Below are 20,900 nucleotides of genomic sequence, written 5' to 3'. Positions count from 1 at the left end.
TAAATTTTGTAAGCTAGTATCTCTGTACCCACTGACTGGAATGGATTGAAACTTCACACACTAAAAAGTCTTGTTCACTGTGATAATCTGACATGCAGTTCACTGGTTCCATAACTCTGTTTCCCATTTTTTTTCAAATGTATTCCAAATTTTGGACTCAGCAAAGTTTGGTCAAGTTTTTTTTATACCCCCACCAAACATGTTTGAGGGGGGTATATAGGAGTCAGTTTTGTCATGTCCCGTCCCGTCCCGTCGCGTCCCGAAATCTATTATCTCAGTTATTACCAAATGGATTTGATTCAAACTTAAAATACATGTTCCACCTTATCACCCACATCATGTGACACAAGGTGCATAACTCTTGACACCAAGTTTTCATGAATTATGTCCCCTTTTACTTAGAATTTAGGGTTAATTTTGCTGTATTTTCACTCTATCTCAGTTATTACTAAATGAATTTGATTCAAACTTAAAATAGATGTTCCACCTCATCACCCACATCATGTGACATAAGGTGCATAACTCTGACACCAATTTTTTTTATGAATTATGCCCCTTTTTACTTAGAATTTAAGGTTGATTTTGATGTATTTTCACTATATCTCAGTTACTACTGAATGGATTTGATTCAAACTTAAAATAGATGTTCCACCTCATCACCCAAATTAAGTGCCCACATCATGTGACACAAGGTGCATAACTCTGACACCAAGTTTTCATGAATTATGTCCCCTTTTACTTAGAATTTAAGGTTAATTTTGTTGTATTTTCACTATATCTCAGTTATTACCAAATGGATTTGATTCAAACTTAAAATAGTTGTTCCACCACACCACCTACATCATGTGACATAAGGTGCTTAACTCTGACATAAATTTTTTATGAATTATGTCCCCTTTTACTTTAAATTTAAGGTTGATTTTGATGTATTTTCACTATATCTCAGTTATTACAAAATGGATTTGATTCAAACTTAAAATAGATGTTCCACCTCATCACCCACATCATGTGACACAAGGTGCATAACTCTGACACCAATTTTTCATGAATTATGCCCCTTTTTACTTAGAATTTAAGGTTAATTTTTATGTATTTTCACTATATCTCAGTTACTACTGAATGGATTTGATTCAGACTTAAAATAGATGTTCCACCTCATCACCCACATCATGTGACACAAGGTGCATAACTCTGACACTAATTTTTCTTGAATTGTGTCCCCTTTTACCTAGAATTTAAGGTTAATTTTGATGTATTTTCACTATATCTCATTCTGATTGGCTTAGAGCCAAAGGGAAGTAACCTTTTTTTAACTTTTGTATGGAGTTTCTTCACCTTAAATTCCAGGAATTAGTCTATTTTTAGAAATCCTATTTTTAGATTTTCAATATTTTAGGTATTTTTCTAACTTTTTTATTATAAGTCCTATGTTAAAAGTAAATACATTTTTCTGTGGTAACATGGGTCGGTAAGACACTTTTTGTATTCACTTTTAGTGTATCTCTAATATTAGAGATTTAATATATTTACTAGTATTACTATACTAGTATTATACTAGTATTACTTACATGTGGAAGCCCAGGATGAAGTACTCCAAAGACTAAGTATTTTTAAGATTTCTTATGGTTGCCATTCTTCTGTGACAAGACCGTATGGTGGGGGTATGAGTCACTCCTGTGACAGTTCTAGTTTTTACAGAGCAAAATTTTTGCCCCTTTTGTTCTTGCTTGTATCTATGTTGGCATTAATTTAACTATTTTAAGTGACAAGGCTTTTGAATTGTTGAGTGTTACTGTCCTTAGATAGCTGTTAAGTTTTCAAATAGTTGAGCTTCTGTTGTCAGCCTGCATTGGTGTCTGCTTCACAAAAGTTGTACATTTATGCAGGTTTCTCAAAACTCACAGGAGTGAATTCTTTCAAACATCAGATATGATTTTAGCATTATGAGGTGACCTCAGATGGTCAAAGCCCAATGAGAACATAGCTTTGCATAAAAAAAACCCAGAGAATGACGAAACCACATGCATGGAATACATAACCAAACAGAAAGTATCAATTGTCATTAGGGGTCTGCTACCTTAAGTTAACCTTTACCCTGCTGGCGGCTTGTGATCCTGCCTTTGCAACCAGTGCAGACCAAGATCAATCTGCACTGTTCGCTATTCAGTCAGTAAATTTTCAGTGAACACCCCTTGGAATGATAAATGGTACTGCCAAAATTGAATGATAGACCATTCCATTTTAGAAATTTAGCAGTGTAAAGGTTAAAGATATACCTTGTAAAGTTTCAGATCTTTGTAAATCAAGATGTTATTTCAATTGTTTTATTTCAGTTATCCATTTAGTGAAGATGTTAGTGATGGTTTATCGTACATGAAAACACGTTGTCCGTCCTGGTGTGATAGAATTCTACTCAGTAACACTACCAAAGATATAATATACTCAGTATGTACTACCCTACATTGTTACTTCAGATTGGTTTGTAATACATGTTAACTTTAAACACTACCAAATATTATATTATGTATAAAGTTCTTTCTTGTTTACTGTTGTCTTTTGAAAATTAGATCTTGTTTGGTATTTATTAAATGCTCAGGGGATCTGCTCATCAACATTTTAAGCCTGAAGCTTGTTTGCTTCCATGGTTGAGTGATTAAGGTCACTGACTTTAAATCACTTGCCTCTCACCGATGTAGGTTCGAACTTGTTGTGGCATTAAACTCAACAAAAGAAGAAAAAATTAAGGTTGATATTGCCACAATAGTTGTATCTTACCTTTCAGGTTAATATGGTCACAATTATTGTAGTATTTTATCTTTTAGGATGAGAAGTTGAAGCCAAAGTATGACATCATAGGGAAAGATCTGTGCATGGGAGACCACAAGGTAGTTTATGTATATTGTTCATATTGAATTGTTTAAATCTGTGTAGGTTCTTGGAACTATTTCTTACAGATTTACATCTATTCTTGTTGATTAATTTCTGACAATCAATCTGAGTAGATTTGACTGGTGTTATATGTATAGCTCTTACATACCATAGGTCTATCATGGTTCCATGGTGAAACTGTGATGCAATAATACACTATGTCAGTGATGCCAAATTTGCTGAAATTTTTCTCCTCTTGGCCAAACTCTGTATATAATTTATTTGAATACGAGTGACTTAACCAGATTCTGAATGATTTGGAAATTCACTGTTAGGTACAGTTAGACTTTGTTTGTTCAAACAGGGATAATTACAACACCGCCTTTTGCTTGAACTCGTCTTCAGGTCCCAGCAAAAACCCTGTATAATGTGAATTGTTCAATGGCTCTAATCACTGATAACTCAAACAAATTTTGCTGGTCCTGTCAGGTACGAGTGAGCAAAGTTTGACTATAGTTGTACAATTTCGTTCACTCTACACGGAGAGAAATGTAACCTTCTGCTTGAATTTCTCTTGTAAAAGTGCTTTAGTGGACAAAGTCATGTTTAATGCAGCAGTGATACAGAAGGTATGGAAAAATACTAAATTGAGGAATAAGATGATTTATAAGTAAGATATTTAAGTTAATAGGATAAATGAAATATGTGCATGTTCTGTTACACACAACAGTATTACAGGATAAATGAAATGCAAGAATGGTCTGTTCCACAGGACTGTATTATAGTTAATGAAATGCATGTGTGTTCTATTCCATAGGATTGTAGTATATTTATTAATAATAAAATGTGTGTTCTGTTCCACAGGACTGTATGACTGTATTATAGTAAATGAAATGTGAGTGTGTTTTGTTCCACATGACAGAATTATCATTACTTGTTATCGTATTAAATTGAATTATTATCTTTATGAGGTAATTTTTTCGCAATTCTTCATGAAAAAGTATACACGAAGTCATTTATGCCCAATTTAAAATTTAAATAGACTGCATTTGATTTTAATACGCAAAAGAGGACCTGACAGTGTATGTTGTAATCATACATGTTTTTCTTGTTTTATTCAACAGCCGGTGTATTTGTTACTGCGGTTAAACAAAGGAAAAGGTAAACAATTGCCTGTGTTTGATACTCAGACTTCGTTTGAACGTAGAAAGATGTTGGCACATAAAATATCAATAAATGGTGAGACAGTAGACTTTGCGCATGAACAGATTAACATACATGACTTTGCTGAATTTGAAAAAACCGAGCAACTGATTCCGGAATTCCGGTTCAGCATAAAGAGCAAGTCCTCAATGCCAGTGGTCAGGCAGACGAAACTCTCCGAAGCCAATGACGATGTTGTGTTTGAAGAGGATAAGCCAAAAAAGACGAAATCTTTCCAGGATATTGCGCGGCAGGTGTATCTAATGGAAAATGCATTGTCAAGGTGGCCTAGGAGACCAAGATCGAGACATCACAGTTCATCGTCAGAAGATCTTGCTGAAGATGACAAAAGTAGAAATGGGGTAGATGCTGATGACGTGTCTGTGCATACAGATATCTCAGAACTGTCTGACACAGAAAATGAAGTAAAGATTCAAGATATAGCTGTTGCAAATACCAATGCAAACTCTAAAAGCACAGACGACAGTGCAGTAAGAAAGCGATCGAGTGCCGGACCTAGCCTGACCAATGGAAATGAAAATGAGGCTGCTGGAAAGAAAGACTTATCAATGAAAAAAAACTTATCAGAAAAACAAAACATATCAATGCATGTGGAAGGTGTTGGTGTGCATGAGCATGATCCTATTAAGTTGAAGGACACGCAGGCGAGGGAAGGCAAAAATCAGGAGCGCAGCGGCCGCAAGCAGCGATGTCCAACTTGTGTTGTGCTATAGACTTGGTGTTGTTCACCCTAATTGTTGTATATTTCAGTGATGTGAGTTGTTTTATTTTTGTTTTACTTTTTTTCCATTTCGTTTACTTTGGGTTTTTAATTGTAATTGATCTCAAAAGCTACTTCCATTCCTATATGCATTTAGTGGAAACAACAAAAAATCTTACTGTCAGAAAACACTGGCCCAATATATATTATTCTCTGTGTGACTCTCTACCAGAATTGTTCACGGAGGTGATTGATCTAGGTCCATGATGGCCCTCACAGTTTTTTTTAAGTCAATATTTCATTTATATCAAATGTAGTCATACATTAAGCCTGCCCACTTAGTTGAATAGGGAGAGTGCAGATCTATGGATCACGGAGTCGCGAGTTCAGTCCCCGGGCGAGGCATATGTTCTCAGTGACTATTTGATCAGAGACATTGTGTCTGAAATCATATTCATCCTCCACCTTTGATTCAAATGGGGAAGTTGACAATTACTTGCAAGAACAGGTCTGTACTGGTACAGAATCCAGGAACACTTGTTAACTGTCGGCCGTGACATAACTGAAATACTGTTGAAAAATGGGGTTAAACCCAAAACAAACAAACAAACTAATCATACATTGAAAACCGAAGATGTTTATGAACAATATGGTATTGCATAAAAGATTTCATCTAGAGAGAAAGATTTTAAGTAGTTTTGGAATTTTATTCCTGCAGGTAGCTGATGATCTAAATGATTTATAAATGTAATAAAAGAATTAAGTTCAAAATAGTGGTTAAACATGATCTGATATTTATATATTTCAGTTTTTCACAGTATTTACAATATTTTCAAATATTACATTGCATTTGTAAAAAGTTTTGAGTAAGAACTATTTGATTTTTTAGTCAAAATATTTTTCTTCTGATTTAAAAGGTATATTGGGGATTTAAGAATTTTTGTTTGCATGAAACTAATTGTTGTAAAATGTGACTAGAACTGGCCGTACATCAATCTTTGTTGAACACAAGTTTGTTGGTAAATTTTAGATAAAGTGATGTGAAAATAATTGTCATAATTGTGTCCCAAGTAGTAATTTTCATTTTGAGTTTAGTAAGGTAGCAACTGGCATAATGTACATTTTATCAGGTATAAACCTGTGTTAAATGCTTTAAAACAATTCATACTGACAGTAATATAATTATAATGTATCTTACGATTTTGTAGGCTCACAATTTTTGTAGTTTTGCCAATAATGGCTGTTTCATAAAATCTGAACTTGTTGGTCTTTAGCTTTGAACTTGAATTTCTGTAGGAATTTTACAGCTTCATTGGAATTAAATCTGGTGAATTGACTCAAGCAAGAAATCCCTCAAAATTCGGCTTACGTGAAAATTAATTATTTCAAGCTCTATAATTGGTGTATGGTCAGAATATGCATGGATATCAATCTGTTATTACTGATTTTTGGTTTGGACAAACATATATATTTAGAAATTCCAAAGACACTAATGATTATCACTAATACTGTACTAAATATTTTTAGAACTTAAAATCTATTTTTCAAACAAATCTGTTTTTAGAACTGTAAGTGAAGGTAACATTTTCATGAAAAGAAAAATGCCAACAGTTTAGATATTATGATGATGATACCTAGAAATGAGGCACAGATTTGAAATTTATAAAGCTCTTAATCAAGACCCCTTAAACAATAGCAAGAATTTGTCGGACCCGCCCATTTAGCTCAATAGGGAGAGCACAGATCTACGGCTCGTGGAGTTGTGAATTCTGTCTTCAGGCGAGGCATATGTTCTCTGTGATGATTTGATAAAAGACATTGTGTCTAAAATCATTGGTCCTCCACCTCTGATTCATGTGGGGAAGTTAGCAGTTACTTGCGGAGAACAGGTTTGTACTCGTACAGAATCCAGGAACACTGATTAGGATACCTACCCGACATTACATTACTAAAATACTGTTGAAAGACGTCGTTATACCCAAAACTAACTAACAAAATGTGTCATTTTGTTACCAGAAGTTGTAGCTGATTTGTATGATATATACTTTCTTAATATTATGTGGATAGTTTAGCTTTCTCTGGAGCTATGTCATATGGTTGTAATTGACTTGTAAAGAAAAGTTAGCACCAGTTTGATATACTGGATGTACTGTAGCAGGTTGATTTATGGTCGTAACATATTGGAAATACTGTTGAAAACAGATTTCAGTATATCAAACGTTATAGTACATTAATTAAATCTTGAAAATTCATTTTGCAAACCTTATGTAAGTAAAAAAAAATATCACCATTGCCTTAATTTTAAAACTTATGGTTTGTGTTTTATTTTCAGCCACTGTGTCACCCTCTCCAGAACTGTCGCAGTTGCCAATGGCAACGGAAGTCATTGTTCCAAGCACCCAAGTCAAAATATCTGAAGTTGACACTACTAAATACATACATATACGACAAAATGGAACTTCTGCCAGGGTGTTTCGAGAAACTTCAGTTTGACCGTGGATTGTTTTTAGTGTCAAGACATTTATAAATGAGAATTTTTCCTTCAAATTGTGCCACATATAGAAATACTCGATAGATGAAAAGCCATATGTGTGGAATTGTTTTAACATGTTTCATGCTTTCTTCAAAGGCAGTGAAGTAGACCGGAAGCTAGGAGTCGTGCAGATGTGATCAACTCTATCTGGTTTTTTATCGAGGGATTTAGCAGAATTTAGTTAAACGTATACCTAGTATAAATAGAGCAGCAACATGACATGGATCTAAAGTTAGTCGGTAGATTTCTATAGCAACATTTAAGGAGTGTTTTTGCTCTGTTAAAAAAACACTGACGATTGGATGAGTTGCAAAACTAATGAAATTTTATCTATCTGGGAACATTGAAACTGCTGGTTCAGTTCTCACTTCATTGTATAATTTTTCATAATTTACATACGGGCCCCATGACCTAGCATTGACACGTGGTAATACTTTGTCCATGAAGGGTTCGAAACAAAAGCTATTAACAGTACTATGTTGTGAACTTACAATGTATATACATGTAGTATCTTGTTGGGATCCTTTATGGACAAAGTCCCCCTTCAGTTTGCTCAGTGTTGTAAATTCAGACAAAATTCTCATTTTGTAATAATCAATTATATAAAATTCCAAAAAATTGGAATTTGAAATTTACAGTAGACTAGGACATTTTGACAACTTGAGCCTAAGTGAGAAGAATGTTGTTGTGAGGAAGTGTTGTAAGTTTACATAATAAAGTCCACATTCAGTTCTTATAATTTGTAGTGAAAATGGAACAATATGTTTGCTAATTTGTTTCATGTACCATTGCAGAACTATTCATATGAACTTATATTTACATACACAAAAGTAAAGTTAGTATTACATGTAACAAGTAAGTGGCATTTCATATATTACTATTACATATAAAACATAAAAACATTAGACATATACTGATCTATTCGACCATATAAACATTTGAATAACACACAGTACAACCTGTTTTGGAGATCTGCCCGCTTAGCTCAATAGGTAGAGTGCAGATCTACGGATCTTGGGGTCATGAATTCGATCCTCGGGCGTATGTTCTTTGTGACAATTTGATAGGAGACATTGTGTCTGAAATCATTTGTCCTCCACCTCTGAGTCATGTGGGAAAGTTGACAGTTACTTACGGAGAACAGGTTTGTACTGGTACAGAATCCAGGAACATTGGTTAGGTTAACTGCCTGCCGTTACATAACTGAAATACTGTTGAAAGATGGCATAAAACCCATAACAAACAAAACAAACCTGTTTTGTGGGAGTCATTTTCTTCCATATATTTCAAATTTGTAATATTTGAGAGACACTTTCACTGTTATCAAGTAAATACTTGATTTATGTAAAGAAGTCATGGTGACTGTATAAATTTTACTTGTTTATAGCTCACCTGTCACAAAGTGACAAGGTGAGCTTTTGTGATCGCGCGGTGTCCGTCGTCCGTCCGTGTGTGCGTCCATGTGTCCGTAAACTTTTGCTTGTGACCACTCAAGAGGTCACATTTTTTTATGGGATTTTTATGAAAGTTGGTCAGAATGTTCATCTTGATGATATCTAGGTCAAGTTCGAAACTGGGTCACGTGCCTTCAAAAACTAGGTCAGTAGGTCTAAAAATAGAAAAACCTTGTGACCTCTCTAGAGGCCATATATTTCACAAGATCTTCATGAAAATTGGTCAGAATGTTCACCTTGATGATATCTAGGTCAAGTTCCAAACTGGGTCACGTGCCATCAAAAACTAGGTCAGTAGGTCTAAAAATAGAAAAACCTTGTGACCTCTCTAGAGGCCATATATTTCACAAGATCTTCATGAATATTGGTCAGAACGTTCACCTTGATGATATCTAGGTCAAATTTGAAACTGGGTCACGTGCCGTCAAAAACTAGGTCAGTAGGTCAAATAATAGAAAAACTTTGTGACCTCTCTAAAGGCCACGTTTTTCATGGGATCTTTATGAAAGTTGGTCAGAGTGTTCATCTTGATGATATCTAGGTCAAGTTCAAAACTGGGTCACGTTCGGTCAAAAACTAGGTCAGTAGGTGTAAAAATAGAAAAACCTTGTGACCTCTCTAGAGGCCATATATTTCATGAGATCTTCATGAAAATTAGTCAGAATGTTTACCTTGATGATATCTAGGTCAAGTTCGAAAGTGGGTCATGTGTGGTCAAAAACTAGGTCAGTAGGTCAAATAGTAGAAAAACCTTGTGACCTCTCTAGAGGCCATATTTTTCATGGGATCTGTATGAAAGTTGGTCTGAATGTTCATCTTGATGATATCTAGGTCAAGTTCGAAAGTGGGTCACGTGCCTTCAAAAACTAGGTCAGTAGGTCAAATAATAGAAAAACCTTGTGACCTCTCTAAAGGCCATATTTTTCATGTGATCTGTATGAAAGTTGGTCTGAATGTTCATCTTGATGATAATTAGGTCAGGTTCGAAACAGGGTCATGTGTGGTCAAAAACTAGGTCAGAAGGTCTAAAAATAGAAAAACCTTTTGACCTCCCTAGAGGCCATACTTGTGAATGGATCTCCATAAAAATTGGTCAGAATGTTCACCTTGATGATATCTAGGTCAAGTTCGAAACTGGGTCACGTGCCGTCAAAAACTAGGTCAGTAGGTCAAATAATAAAAAAACCTTGTGACCTCTCTAGAGGCCATACTTTTCATGGGATCTGTATGAAAGTTGGTCTGAATGTTCAACTTGATGATATCTATGTCAAGTTTGAAACTGGGTCAACTGCGGTCAAAAACTAGGTCTAAAATTATTAAAATCTTTTGACCTCTCTAGAGGCCATATTTTTCAATGGATCTTCATGCAAATTGATCTGAATGTTCACCTTGATGATATCTTGGTCAGTTTCGAAACTGGGTCACATGCAGTCAAAAACTAGGCCAGTAGGTATAAAAATAGAAAAACCTTGTGACCTCTCTAGAGGCCATATTTTTCATGAGATCTTCATGAAAATTAATGAGAATGTTCACCTTGATGATATCTAGGTAAAATTTAAAACAGGGTCATGTACCTTCGAAAACTAGGTCAAATAATAGAAAAACCTTGTGACCTCTCTAGAGACCATATTTTTCAATGGATCTTGAAAATTGGTCAGAATTTTTATCTTGATAATATCTAGGTCAAGTTCAAAACTGGGTCACATGAGCTCAAAAACTAGGTCACTATGTCAAATAATAGAAAAAATGACATCATACTCAAAACTGGGTCATATGGGAAGAGGTGAGCGATTCAGGACCATCATGGTCCTCTTGTTTGTTTAGAAGTTGGCACGGTGACCGTATTTTAGACTGATGCAGCAATTTTCAAAACTTCCTTTAAGATGTGCCATGAATCTTATATTTATTTGTATAAAATTGCCATGGCCACGACACGAACCATACACCCACCTTTGCTTACTTCTTTACTTTCAATATTCTCATATCATTCTTTGAATATTGACAAGAAACTCGTTGTCTGATGTATTTATGTTTCATTTTACTTGTATTTACATTTATTCTACATGTTTAAGATACTGTTGTTTTATAGAAATGTGACAATAACTTTATATAGAGTAACTAGTTAGTGTAACCTTTTAAGACATTTTGGGTGAGTGAGTTGGGTTTTACGGCGAATCAACACAAAAAGGTCATATATCGCCGAGTTTAAGACATTTTATGCCATGTTTCAGTACTGGTACTAAACATTTTTGTTTCTTTGAAAGAGGCAATTTTTATATAGCTAACAGTAAAACATCTGTTTATTACTGTACCAGTCTAGGTTATTTTGATTGCCCCAGCAATATGTTGCTGAGTATTGATCGTGATGTGATATAGTGCATAGGTTTAGAAAAAAAGTTAGAAAATGAAGACTTATTAAAAATTTTACATACTGATTGTATTACTTCTGTCAAACTTTGTGCTCAAAGATCAACAGCTTTAATTTTGGAAAATTCCTACACCTGTACCTCTTGTATGGGTATAGAATCAGGCTTAGAATCAGGTATAGATATAGATAGGCTTTAGTTTGATTTTTTTTTTTTTTGCAAATTACTATTTGTTTTCCTTCTACCTCTTACTGTTGAAATGCTGTAGTAAACTGGTTCATTTTTCCGTCTTACTCATGTTTATACAGTTTACGGTATAAAATGAACTTACTCATCAGGATTTATCACTTATCTACTCTACTTGGTTTTCTGTTACTGTGACTGTTACAGCATATTTTTTTTTAGAAATAGGGTAATTATTTTGTTTAAGACTTGTCATATTGTCGGCTAAGGGAAATAGGTCACAGAAACCATAGGTCAGTAGGTCATGGAAGCCATAGGTCATGGAACACACTGGTCTGTAGGTCACATAAACCATTGGTCAGTAGGTAATGGAAACCATAAGTCTGTAGGTCATGAAATGTCATGGAAGCCAAAGGTCAATAGGTCTTTGAAAACATAGCTGTGTAGGCCAAGGAATAACATTTTAATATATGAAATAGCCCAGTAGGTTTGAAACAAACAGGCCTGTACAGCCTTCTCATTCTTGAAAAATATTGAAACAAGTTGTTTTTTAGCCTGCTATTTGCAATTAAGACCATTTTTAGGAAAATCATTATAGATTCAAATTGTTAAGTATTTGCCTAACAGTTCAAAATTATGAATTATATAAGGGCAGAATCATGCTTGCCTATTGTTGTTTTAACTAGACCAGTCACTCTGAGCTAGAGGTCAATTTGATTGAATATATTTGTTTAGATACTCAAGTCTTTCTATTTCTTTGCCAAAGAACTCATTTTTTTTGTATGACATGTAGTAGAGTAACAAAATAACTTCACAGAGAGTGTCATGATGCACATTGTGTTACCAGTAATATAAAACACATTACAGTCAAACCTGTGTTAAAGACCACCTCTGAACAGAGACCACCTGGCTCTAAAGACCACATGTTTTGTTTCCTCTTTTAATATTTACGGTGTATTTTAACCTGTGAATAAAGACCACTGCTCAATAAAGACCACATTTTGGCTCTCCCAAGGGTGGTCTTTCTAGACAGGTTTATATTTTATAGAGCTGTTGATTTTAGAAGAAACACTGCCTCAATAGGTGTTACCAGAAATACCATTTCGACATTTCTCTGAAGCAAACATATCCGCATAATTTTGTACTCTCGTATATTTGATCTATTCCAGTTATATACGGCAGTTGGTGATCTGCATCCAAGTTTTCCTAACAATCTGGTCCAAGAATGTTTGTGGAATTGGTTGTTCTGTTTAGGCACTATTTTCACTATAAGCATTTTGAGTACCCTTTATTTTCAGTCAGATATAGACACATACTGGTAATGCTGTCTTGGCTGTATGGACATTCTATTTGAATATTTTCTAAAGCATACAATGTATGTTTTCATACAAGCCCATTGATAAGTACTGGTGTTCAGTATGTACAATCTTGGTGCAATAGTTGTTGTATGTTCTTTCACATTATTTCACTGTTACTTACTATTTTTATTCAGATTGTTTACATGTGAAACAGTTCATGTTGCTCTGTAAGCTGTCTTGGGGCATACTGTTTGTTTAAAACAGCACAGTGATATATTTGTTTGTGAGCTTGAATTCACTTGAACTCTCCCATTAAGGAAGCCTGATAGTTTGCTTAAGGAAAGTTAGTGGTTTCTCTGACCCAAAGGATTGCTCAAAGGGGCACTTAGGATTTTCCTTCATCAGGGCACTTGGGATCTTCCTCCATGTAGGGATGGTGCCTCTTTGGTCAAGAGTTACAGTCCTTGTCTTTGAATTACTTGACCCTCACCGCTGTGGGTTCAGAACCTTGCTTGGTGTGTAAAATCATTTCATTTGAGGAAGCCATCCAGCTGGCTTACAGAAGGTTGTTAGTTCTACGGAAGTGCCCACTTTTGCCTGAAATAATGGTCTTCCTCCACTATCAGAAGCTGGAAAATAGCCATATGACATTGTGTCAGTGTGACGTTGAACCAAACAAAAAAGAAAACAATACACAAGGGGCACCTAGGATCTTACTCATCCATGGAACACCTGGGATCTTTCTCTACCAAAAGGTAACTGTGATCTTAATCTATTGTGAGGTACCTTCCTCCACCAAGGGGCATCTAGGATCTTTCTTTACTGAGGGAGACATGTAGTATCTTTCTCCACCTTGGATTTTCTTCTGAGGAGAAATTAGGATCTTCCTCCACCGAGGGGCATCTGGGGTCTTTTTCCACCAAGGGGCACCTAGGATCTTCCTCAGCCAAGGGCCATATAAGATCTTCCTCCACCAAAGGGGACCTAGGCTCTTCCTGGGATCTTCTACCAAGAAGGGGGACTTAGGCACTTGCTTGAACCTTCCTCCTCTGAGGAGTATATAGGATCTTCCTCCAACAATGAAGCTGGCTATTTGTCATTTAACGAGAGCTGTTTGGTTGACTTTAAACTCAGTTTTAAAGAGGATGAATAAGCATTTTTACAAATCACAGGATAAGTGTCATAATGAACTTAAGCAAAATTCTCATTTCGTACAAAATTTTCATTTCATACAAAACACGCACACACGTAGGTGCAATACTCATATGGATAGAATGCACTAAACAGTCTTTGTACAATACTTGAGTTCAGGTCTGCAATACGGCTAATTGTTCTGTACATTTATTATCTTCATTAAATTAATATATATTCTTTGTACAGGAATGTAATTTTGTGAAATGATCTACAATGGTAATGTTGTGGAAAATTTTGCCATATTGATATACATGTATGTACATATTGTTTAAGACATAAAAATGCAAAAAGTATGCTATCTTGTAGAAACTCGTTCATATATTTTGTTCATTCTTTAATTTTAAGTTTATTATCCAATAAAGGAATATGTTTTGTATGCTTGTTACTAAATTTACTCTATGTATACAGTATGTCTCCACAAAGTACATCATTCTAATGGCAAAAAAAAAAAATTGTTTGGTACATGTATTGTTTAACAGAACTTTTGTGAATGTATTTTTCTATTTTGGTGAAAATATTGAATTGTCTCCCTTATCAGTGACAGTGTATTTTCGATATCTCACTGAAAATGAACAAATATCCTCCATGTACACCATTTTATAAAACTCAAATGATGGTGATATTTTTTAAAATCATTTTCGATCATCAGAAACCATTTAGTTGTGGTGTATTCGGTAGTACGAATATATCAGCAACTTTTTAACGACAAATTTTTTATTTGCATTTTGCCAATATTTGTCAGGTTCTTATATGACTTTCAAAATATCCAAGTTAGCATAAAAACAGCATTTTTTAAAGTCTTTGTAAATTGGAAAAAAAAAAATTATGAACAAATTTTTTATGTGCAAAGAACAGTTTTGCTGAAAATTAGATTGTTAGCTTCAATATTGAAAAATATAGACAAATAATATAGATCTCTGATCACCATACATTAAAGTTGATGTGTGATTTATTTTAGATCTTAAAAAATCGGTGGTGGGGTGGGGGGGGAATCTTGGAAATAGAAACCATTACATAATTAGAAAATCAAACTAACTAAAATCAAATTCTTACATTCTTTTATTGTGCCCTCCCATGAGTAGTCCGTGCATCGGTCCGTCTGTCGATCTGTCTGTCCGAAGTTTGTGACGCGCCTAGCTCAAAAAAAATATAAAAAATTTTGATGTAAATTGATGAAACCTTGCATGAGTCTTTATCATAATATGAACATGCGCACCACCTTTTTTTCGTCTGGCTCCATCCCCTATTTCCAGAGTTGTGGCCCCTGAAATAGTAAGAAATGCTCATTTTCACCTTGTGACATGCCTAGCTCTAAAAGTATTTGATATAGAATCATGAAACCTTGCATGAGTCTTAATCATGATATGAACTTACGCACCTCCTATTTTTCATCTGGCTCCGACCCCTATTTCTAGAGTTATGGCCCCTGAAATAGTCAAAAATACACATTTTCACCTTGTGATGCACCTAGCTCAAAATGTATTTAATATAAATTGATCAAACCTTGCATGAGTCTTTATCATGAGTCTTTATCATGATATGAACTTGCGCACCTTCTATTTTACGACTGCCTCCGCCCCCTATTTCCAGAGTTATTGTCCCTGAAATAGTCAAAAATGCACATTTTCACCTTGTGAAGCACCTAGCTCAAAAAGTATATTATATAAATGGATAAAAACTTGCCCGAGTCTTTTTCATGATATAAACTTGCGCTCCTCTTATTTTTTGGCTGGCTTCACCCCCTATTTTTAAAGTTATGGTCCCTGAAATAGTAAAAAAATGCACATTTTCACCTAATAATGTGCCTAGCTCAAGAAGTATTTGATGTAAATTCATGAAACCTTGCTTGAGTCTTTATCATGATGTGACCTTACAAACTTGGCATTCATGTTGGGAATCTTAGCTCTTATTACAGAGTTATGGCCCTTGAAATAGCCAGAATAGTGGATTTTTTGTTTGTGATTCTCATAGCTCTAAAAGTATATGACCTAGAATAATGAATCCTTTTCATAAAATGTTTGTTGAAGCTATACCTCCTTCAGACTGCAGACATTTGAATTATTGCCCCTTATTTGTGACAGATGTACCAGTGGGGGCACACCCTGTGTCCTACAGACACATTCTAGTTTAGGTAGCCTGATTTTAGCCTGTAAAAGTGTTCCGATGTTGCTCATTGCAGAGCTGGAGCGGTCTTCTGTGCATTGTCAATGGAGCGGTCTTCTGTGATTATCAATTGGAGCGAAAGGCAAAAATACGCAAATTATTGCATGTACGCACACATTTAGTGAATAATATGTATAATATACTGACTAAAGGTTAGGATGTATTACGGTAACCATGGTTACAAAATAAAATAAAGATACTTTCTGTTCAAATTGCTTGAATCCGGTATATACCGGAGTGTGTAATTTATACAGGCGCTCCAGGTCTGCAGTGACTCACAGGCAAAGTGTTTGAGACCAGTCTCAATACTCCAGCTTCTGATTGGTCAATTCTGAGCACAGGTTTGAAATTAACCAATGGTAAAGCTGCATTTTCATAGACTGGTCTCGGCATAAATTTTATAACATAGGTATTTTAGTTTGATGTACTTTGTGGAGATTTTCCCATGTTGTTAGTGGCTGTGATTTGTTACTGGGTTTATTTTTTCATTTAGAGATCCATATTGTATAAGTTTGAATGTGCTGTCTGTATTATGTTGTTACAGAATTAACTATGTTACAGAAATATCCTTGTGTGTTTACGATATATAATATATTATGTTTAGTGTTACGTTTATATGTTATAAAAGTATTGAAATCTAATTTGTTAAAGAGCTGACACACATTCATGTGTTGAATTAGTTGTTTTTGTTCCATTTTTGCTCATTTCTTATTTATGCTTTTATTCATTTTTGTAGACAAAAATGTAAGAAAAAAAATGCTGTTACAAAATACATCACAGAAACATTTACTAAATCAGAAATTACAACGAGAATTTTTGTTTTTCAAAATATTTGTTGTGTTCCTTATAATTATAGTAGATAGAACATGTATGACTTCTAGCTTCATGTGATACAAGCGTTCATTTGCAGTATTATGATGCATTAAACAGGATTGTAGTAATTAGCATAAAAACAACTTTTAATTTCATCAATTTTAAGGATAAAAGGTTAAATCATCGGTCAGGTACGGAATGACATTTATCCTTGATTTATTTTAAGGATGGAAGTTTTAAATGTTAAATCATTTAATCAAATAAAGAACGACTTTGGTCCATGATCTAAATGGTTAAAAGGTTAAATCATCAGTCAGACAGGGAACAACATTTTACTATGATCTGTTTTAAGGACGAAGGTTTGAAGGTTAAGTAATTAAATAGGTAGTGATTAACATTTATCCCAGATCTATTGGCAGGTTTACAACAATTAATTGTTTGATAAAAATTGTACAACAATTAATTGTCTGACAGAAAGGGTTACAACTATTAATTGCCTGACAGAAAACTGTACAGGAATTAATTCTCTGACAGAAATTGGTACACAATCATTGTCTTACAGAAATGGTTGCAATAATTAATAATCTGGCAGAAATGGTTACAACAATTAATTGTCTGACAGAACCTTTTACCACAATTAATTATCTGACAGGTATTATTGTAAAAGCAATTAATCATCTGACAGAAACTGTTACCACAATTTATCACCTAACAGAAATTACAACCATGAGTCACAAGCATGCCTGCTTAGCTCAATAGGGAGAGCACAGATCTATGGCTCACTGGAAATGTTCTATACAATAATTTGATGAAACACATTAGGTCTGGAATCATTGGACATAATTAACATGGAGAAGTTGGCAGGGAATCAGTTGTCAGCAAATATTATTATTAAATTAGTAATAATAACAATATAATAAATTATATTAATTAGTAACTGTTGGTCAGGATTTAAACAATATTTCCATTACAGGTCACTTCTCAAATGTAAAGTGTTGTGTGTTTGAAAATGTTTTAATAAACAAATTATCATGTGCAGATTTTCTTTCTTTAAAGCTACAAATAGTCAACCTGTGTATGCTATAAAATTAGTCAGCAATAGATGAGTAGAAGCTTCCAGTAACATAAATCTACATTTATTTCATTAACATGGAAAGGAAAGTAATTGTTGATTATAGCATACTTTAGTTTTATCTGGGCATAATATATGCAATATTGGTGTTTTTGATCTCATAAAGGTTCATTTTCTCTATACTTAAATATTACATACACCATGTGTTGCAAGCCTGACTTTGAAATGTGTTACTTGCTTTAATTTACTGAATACTGAAATGCTTGACAGGTAAACCTAGTGTTTTATAAGACACTCAGTTATTGAAGTGGTCCAGCTTATTAAACAACATAACTTCTTCTAGCATCTAATCTCTAAGAAATATAATTCTAATGCAAGCTTTGTCCAACATTCACTTCTTAAACACCATGTAGATACTGCCCTACACATTCTGTTGATTCACAAAGATCTCGTTCCTCACTTGAACCTAGCATAATATTCAATTTTAGATAGATCTGAAGTTTCAAAAGCATTTAAAAAATTCATATTACTTTATCATATGAAATTACACTAGTAAAGATTTCATACTTCTTAGGTACTTCATTAGCTTCTGCCTTCCTGAGAGCAAACTTTTGATTAACTTTAGGGTATTGTCATCTCTTGATTGTAGGTGTTGGAATGGTAAGGAACTTTTAGGTCCACTTTTTCTTGAAAATTGTAAAAGCTATAGCTTTGAAACTTTGCTCACTTGTTACCATCATTTGGGAAGTTCGAAGGCCAAGAACCATAACACTCATTTGAGCCGCGCCATGAGAAAACCAACATAGTAGGTTTGCGACCAGCATGGATCCAGACCAGCCTGTGCATCCAGGCTGATCTGGATCTATGCTGGTTGCAAACCCACTATGTTGGTTTTCTCATGGCACGGTTCATTTGCATTTTGTCAGAATAATGGCCCTTTAAGTAGTTACAAAAAAATTGAATTTCTTCATTAACATTTTTGCTTAGTTCCAATGTTTGCAAACAGCTTTATCATCATAAGGTAAGTACATAGATCAAGAACCATAACTCTGGTGCGAATTTTATCAGAAGTTTGGCTCTTTATGAACTTAGAAATTAAATAAGAAAGAAAATTGGAAATTCTTTGTTAATTTCTTTGTTAACGTCCAATTTTCATAAATACTACAAGAGCTATAGCCTTTCACACCTGTTAGTCTCATTGGATTTGTATGTAAGTGAAGAACCATAACTCAGTCTTGTATTTTGTCAGAAGTACGACCCTTTCATACATCGAGCACTTACAGGACGAGTGTTGAGTCCCATAGGTGATGTTCTTGCTTACAATGATCATAGCCATGATTTGTCTGATTTTTTTAAAAATTCTTAAGGTTTTATAGATTTGCATACTAAATTGATTATTTACCAATTAGGACACAGAAAATTTTGCCTATCATGAAAATGAGAAATTTTGATGTTCTTAGTTAAGGCTTGGACTAAAAATTTAATGATATTGTATAATTATGTTTCAAGTCTACCTTGTTTATTTGAAATATTGAAACAGTAGGTACCAGTTTCTGCTACTTATGTTAAATTACATAAATGACAGACCTGATCAATTAATATCTAAAAGTGTATTATAATAGGTAGCCCAAATCCCCTGAAGTTTAGCATTCACTTAACCCTTAGCTTGCTGGACATAATTGGTTCTGACTTTGCGACCAGTGTAGATCATGATCAGCCTGCACATCCATGCAGTCTGATCATGATCTGCCTATTCGCTATTCAGTCAGTATCTTTTTGGTAAGTACCCCTTTTAACAGTTAATGGTGCTGTCCAAATTCAAAGATGGACAAGTTCATTATATAAATTTAGCAGGGTAAGGGTTAAGATCAGAAGAGCTACAGAAACTGTTGATATCACAGGTCTTGGCCAATATTCATCAGCATTTCAATTCTAAAACTTAAGACTTCGAAATGCTAGAATTACTTTTTGCCCTAAATTTGTATATTATGTATAGATTTTAATTAAACTTGGTATGAATATGACATATGTTATGGTTAAAAGCAACGCAAAATTTCAGCAATATATGGTTTATACAAAGGAAGTTACGGAAATTTGAATTTTTAGAAATTTAGAGTCAGAGTCTATATTTCAGACTTAAGATGTTGATGAATACTGGCCCAGTGCTTTTAGATTTAAGTGGGGTAAACGTTTTTTTTTCAAAACTTTAATCATGGATAAATCTTCACTATAAAATAATCGTTGTTTTTTTATCAGTTTGATAATTGTTTAGAAATTAGATTATAAGTATGTGAATGTTTTGTTGGAATTCAAGAGTACGAATGTGCAGTGAGTGTATGCAAACGGATGTCTCCCAGTCTAGTTGAAACCCATAGACCATTCTTTTTCCCCGCAAGTAAAGTATTTTTCTTTGCTTTTGTTTTCGTCTTACAATGGAGACCAGTTCAAATGCTCATCTTATCTTTATTTTGTATACATGTCCATCTTAGGTTAGATCTTGTTGACTAGTAAGATTTCATATATTGCAATATATATATTCTATATAACATTCATTATTTGTTATATGCATTATCATTTTATATTTCTTTCTGTTTTTATAGGTGTGCAGACTCATTTTTTTTAAATATTGCAGTTGTACCAAATTTTATGTCCACATTCTATATCCATGATAATGAATAAAAGTTTTTATCAATACATCTACTTCTGAGTTTCCTTATAGTTCAAAAATATGATAAAGACCTGTCTTTTGCCAGTTGTATGTATGTGCCTGTGGAGTCAGTGTGTGCGCATACGTACGCCTAAGTGTGTGTGCATTTCTTTATTCTCACAACCGGTGAGATATAAATACGCCAATTGAACAGGACAGTAAAATGTGGATTAAAATTATTACTTTGGAGGTGTGTGCGTGTTCGTGGGGGAGGGGTCGGTATGTGGAAGAGAGACGCTGGGATACAATGTCAAGAAACTGAAATAAAAAAAAGAATGTATAGGGACAGTGAGGGGTGGGGATGTTGAAGGGATGCTGTATTTGG

General features: G+C 34.3%; 1 protein-coding gene across 3 annotated transcripts in view; it reads left to right on the top strand.

The window, feature by feature from the left end:
- The window catches only part of LOC128559613 (inositol polyphosphate-5-phosphatase A-like), a 61,926-nt gene extending 41,358 nt beyond the window's left edge, over positions 1-20,568 (top strand). The window contains exons 14-17 of one of the 3 annotated variants that reach the window (XM_053551908.1): positions 2,334-2,445; positions 2,823-2,885; positions 3,993-4,029; positions 7,125-20,568. In XM_053551908.1, coding sequence (XP_053407883.1) covers positions 2,334-2,445; positions 2,823-2,885; positions 3,993-4,029; positions 7,125-7,285 — 373 coding nt within the window. In that variant the 3' untranslated portion in view covers positions 7,286-20,568. Of the gene's footprint in view, positions 1-2,333; positions 2,446-2,822; positions 2,886-3,992; positions 4,847-7,124 lie in introns of all 3 variants that reach the window. The other 2 variants (XM_053551907.1, XM_053551906.1) reach the window with 2 other exon arrangements.
- Positions 20,569-20,900: the final 332 nt, after the last annotated feature.

This window comes from Mercenaria mercenaria, chromosome 9 (genome assembly GCF_021730395.1).
Source record: "Mercenaria mercenaria strain notata chromosome 9, MADL_Memer_1, whole genome shotgun sequence".
Classification (NCBI taxonomy): Eukaryota; Metazoa; Mollusca; class Bivalvia; order Venerida; family Veneridae; genus Mercenaria; species Mercenaria mercenaria.
The sequence above is the reverse complement of the archived record's forward strand: the minus strand, read 5'-3'. Positions and strand labels throughout refer to the sequence as shown.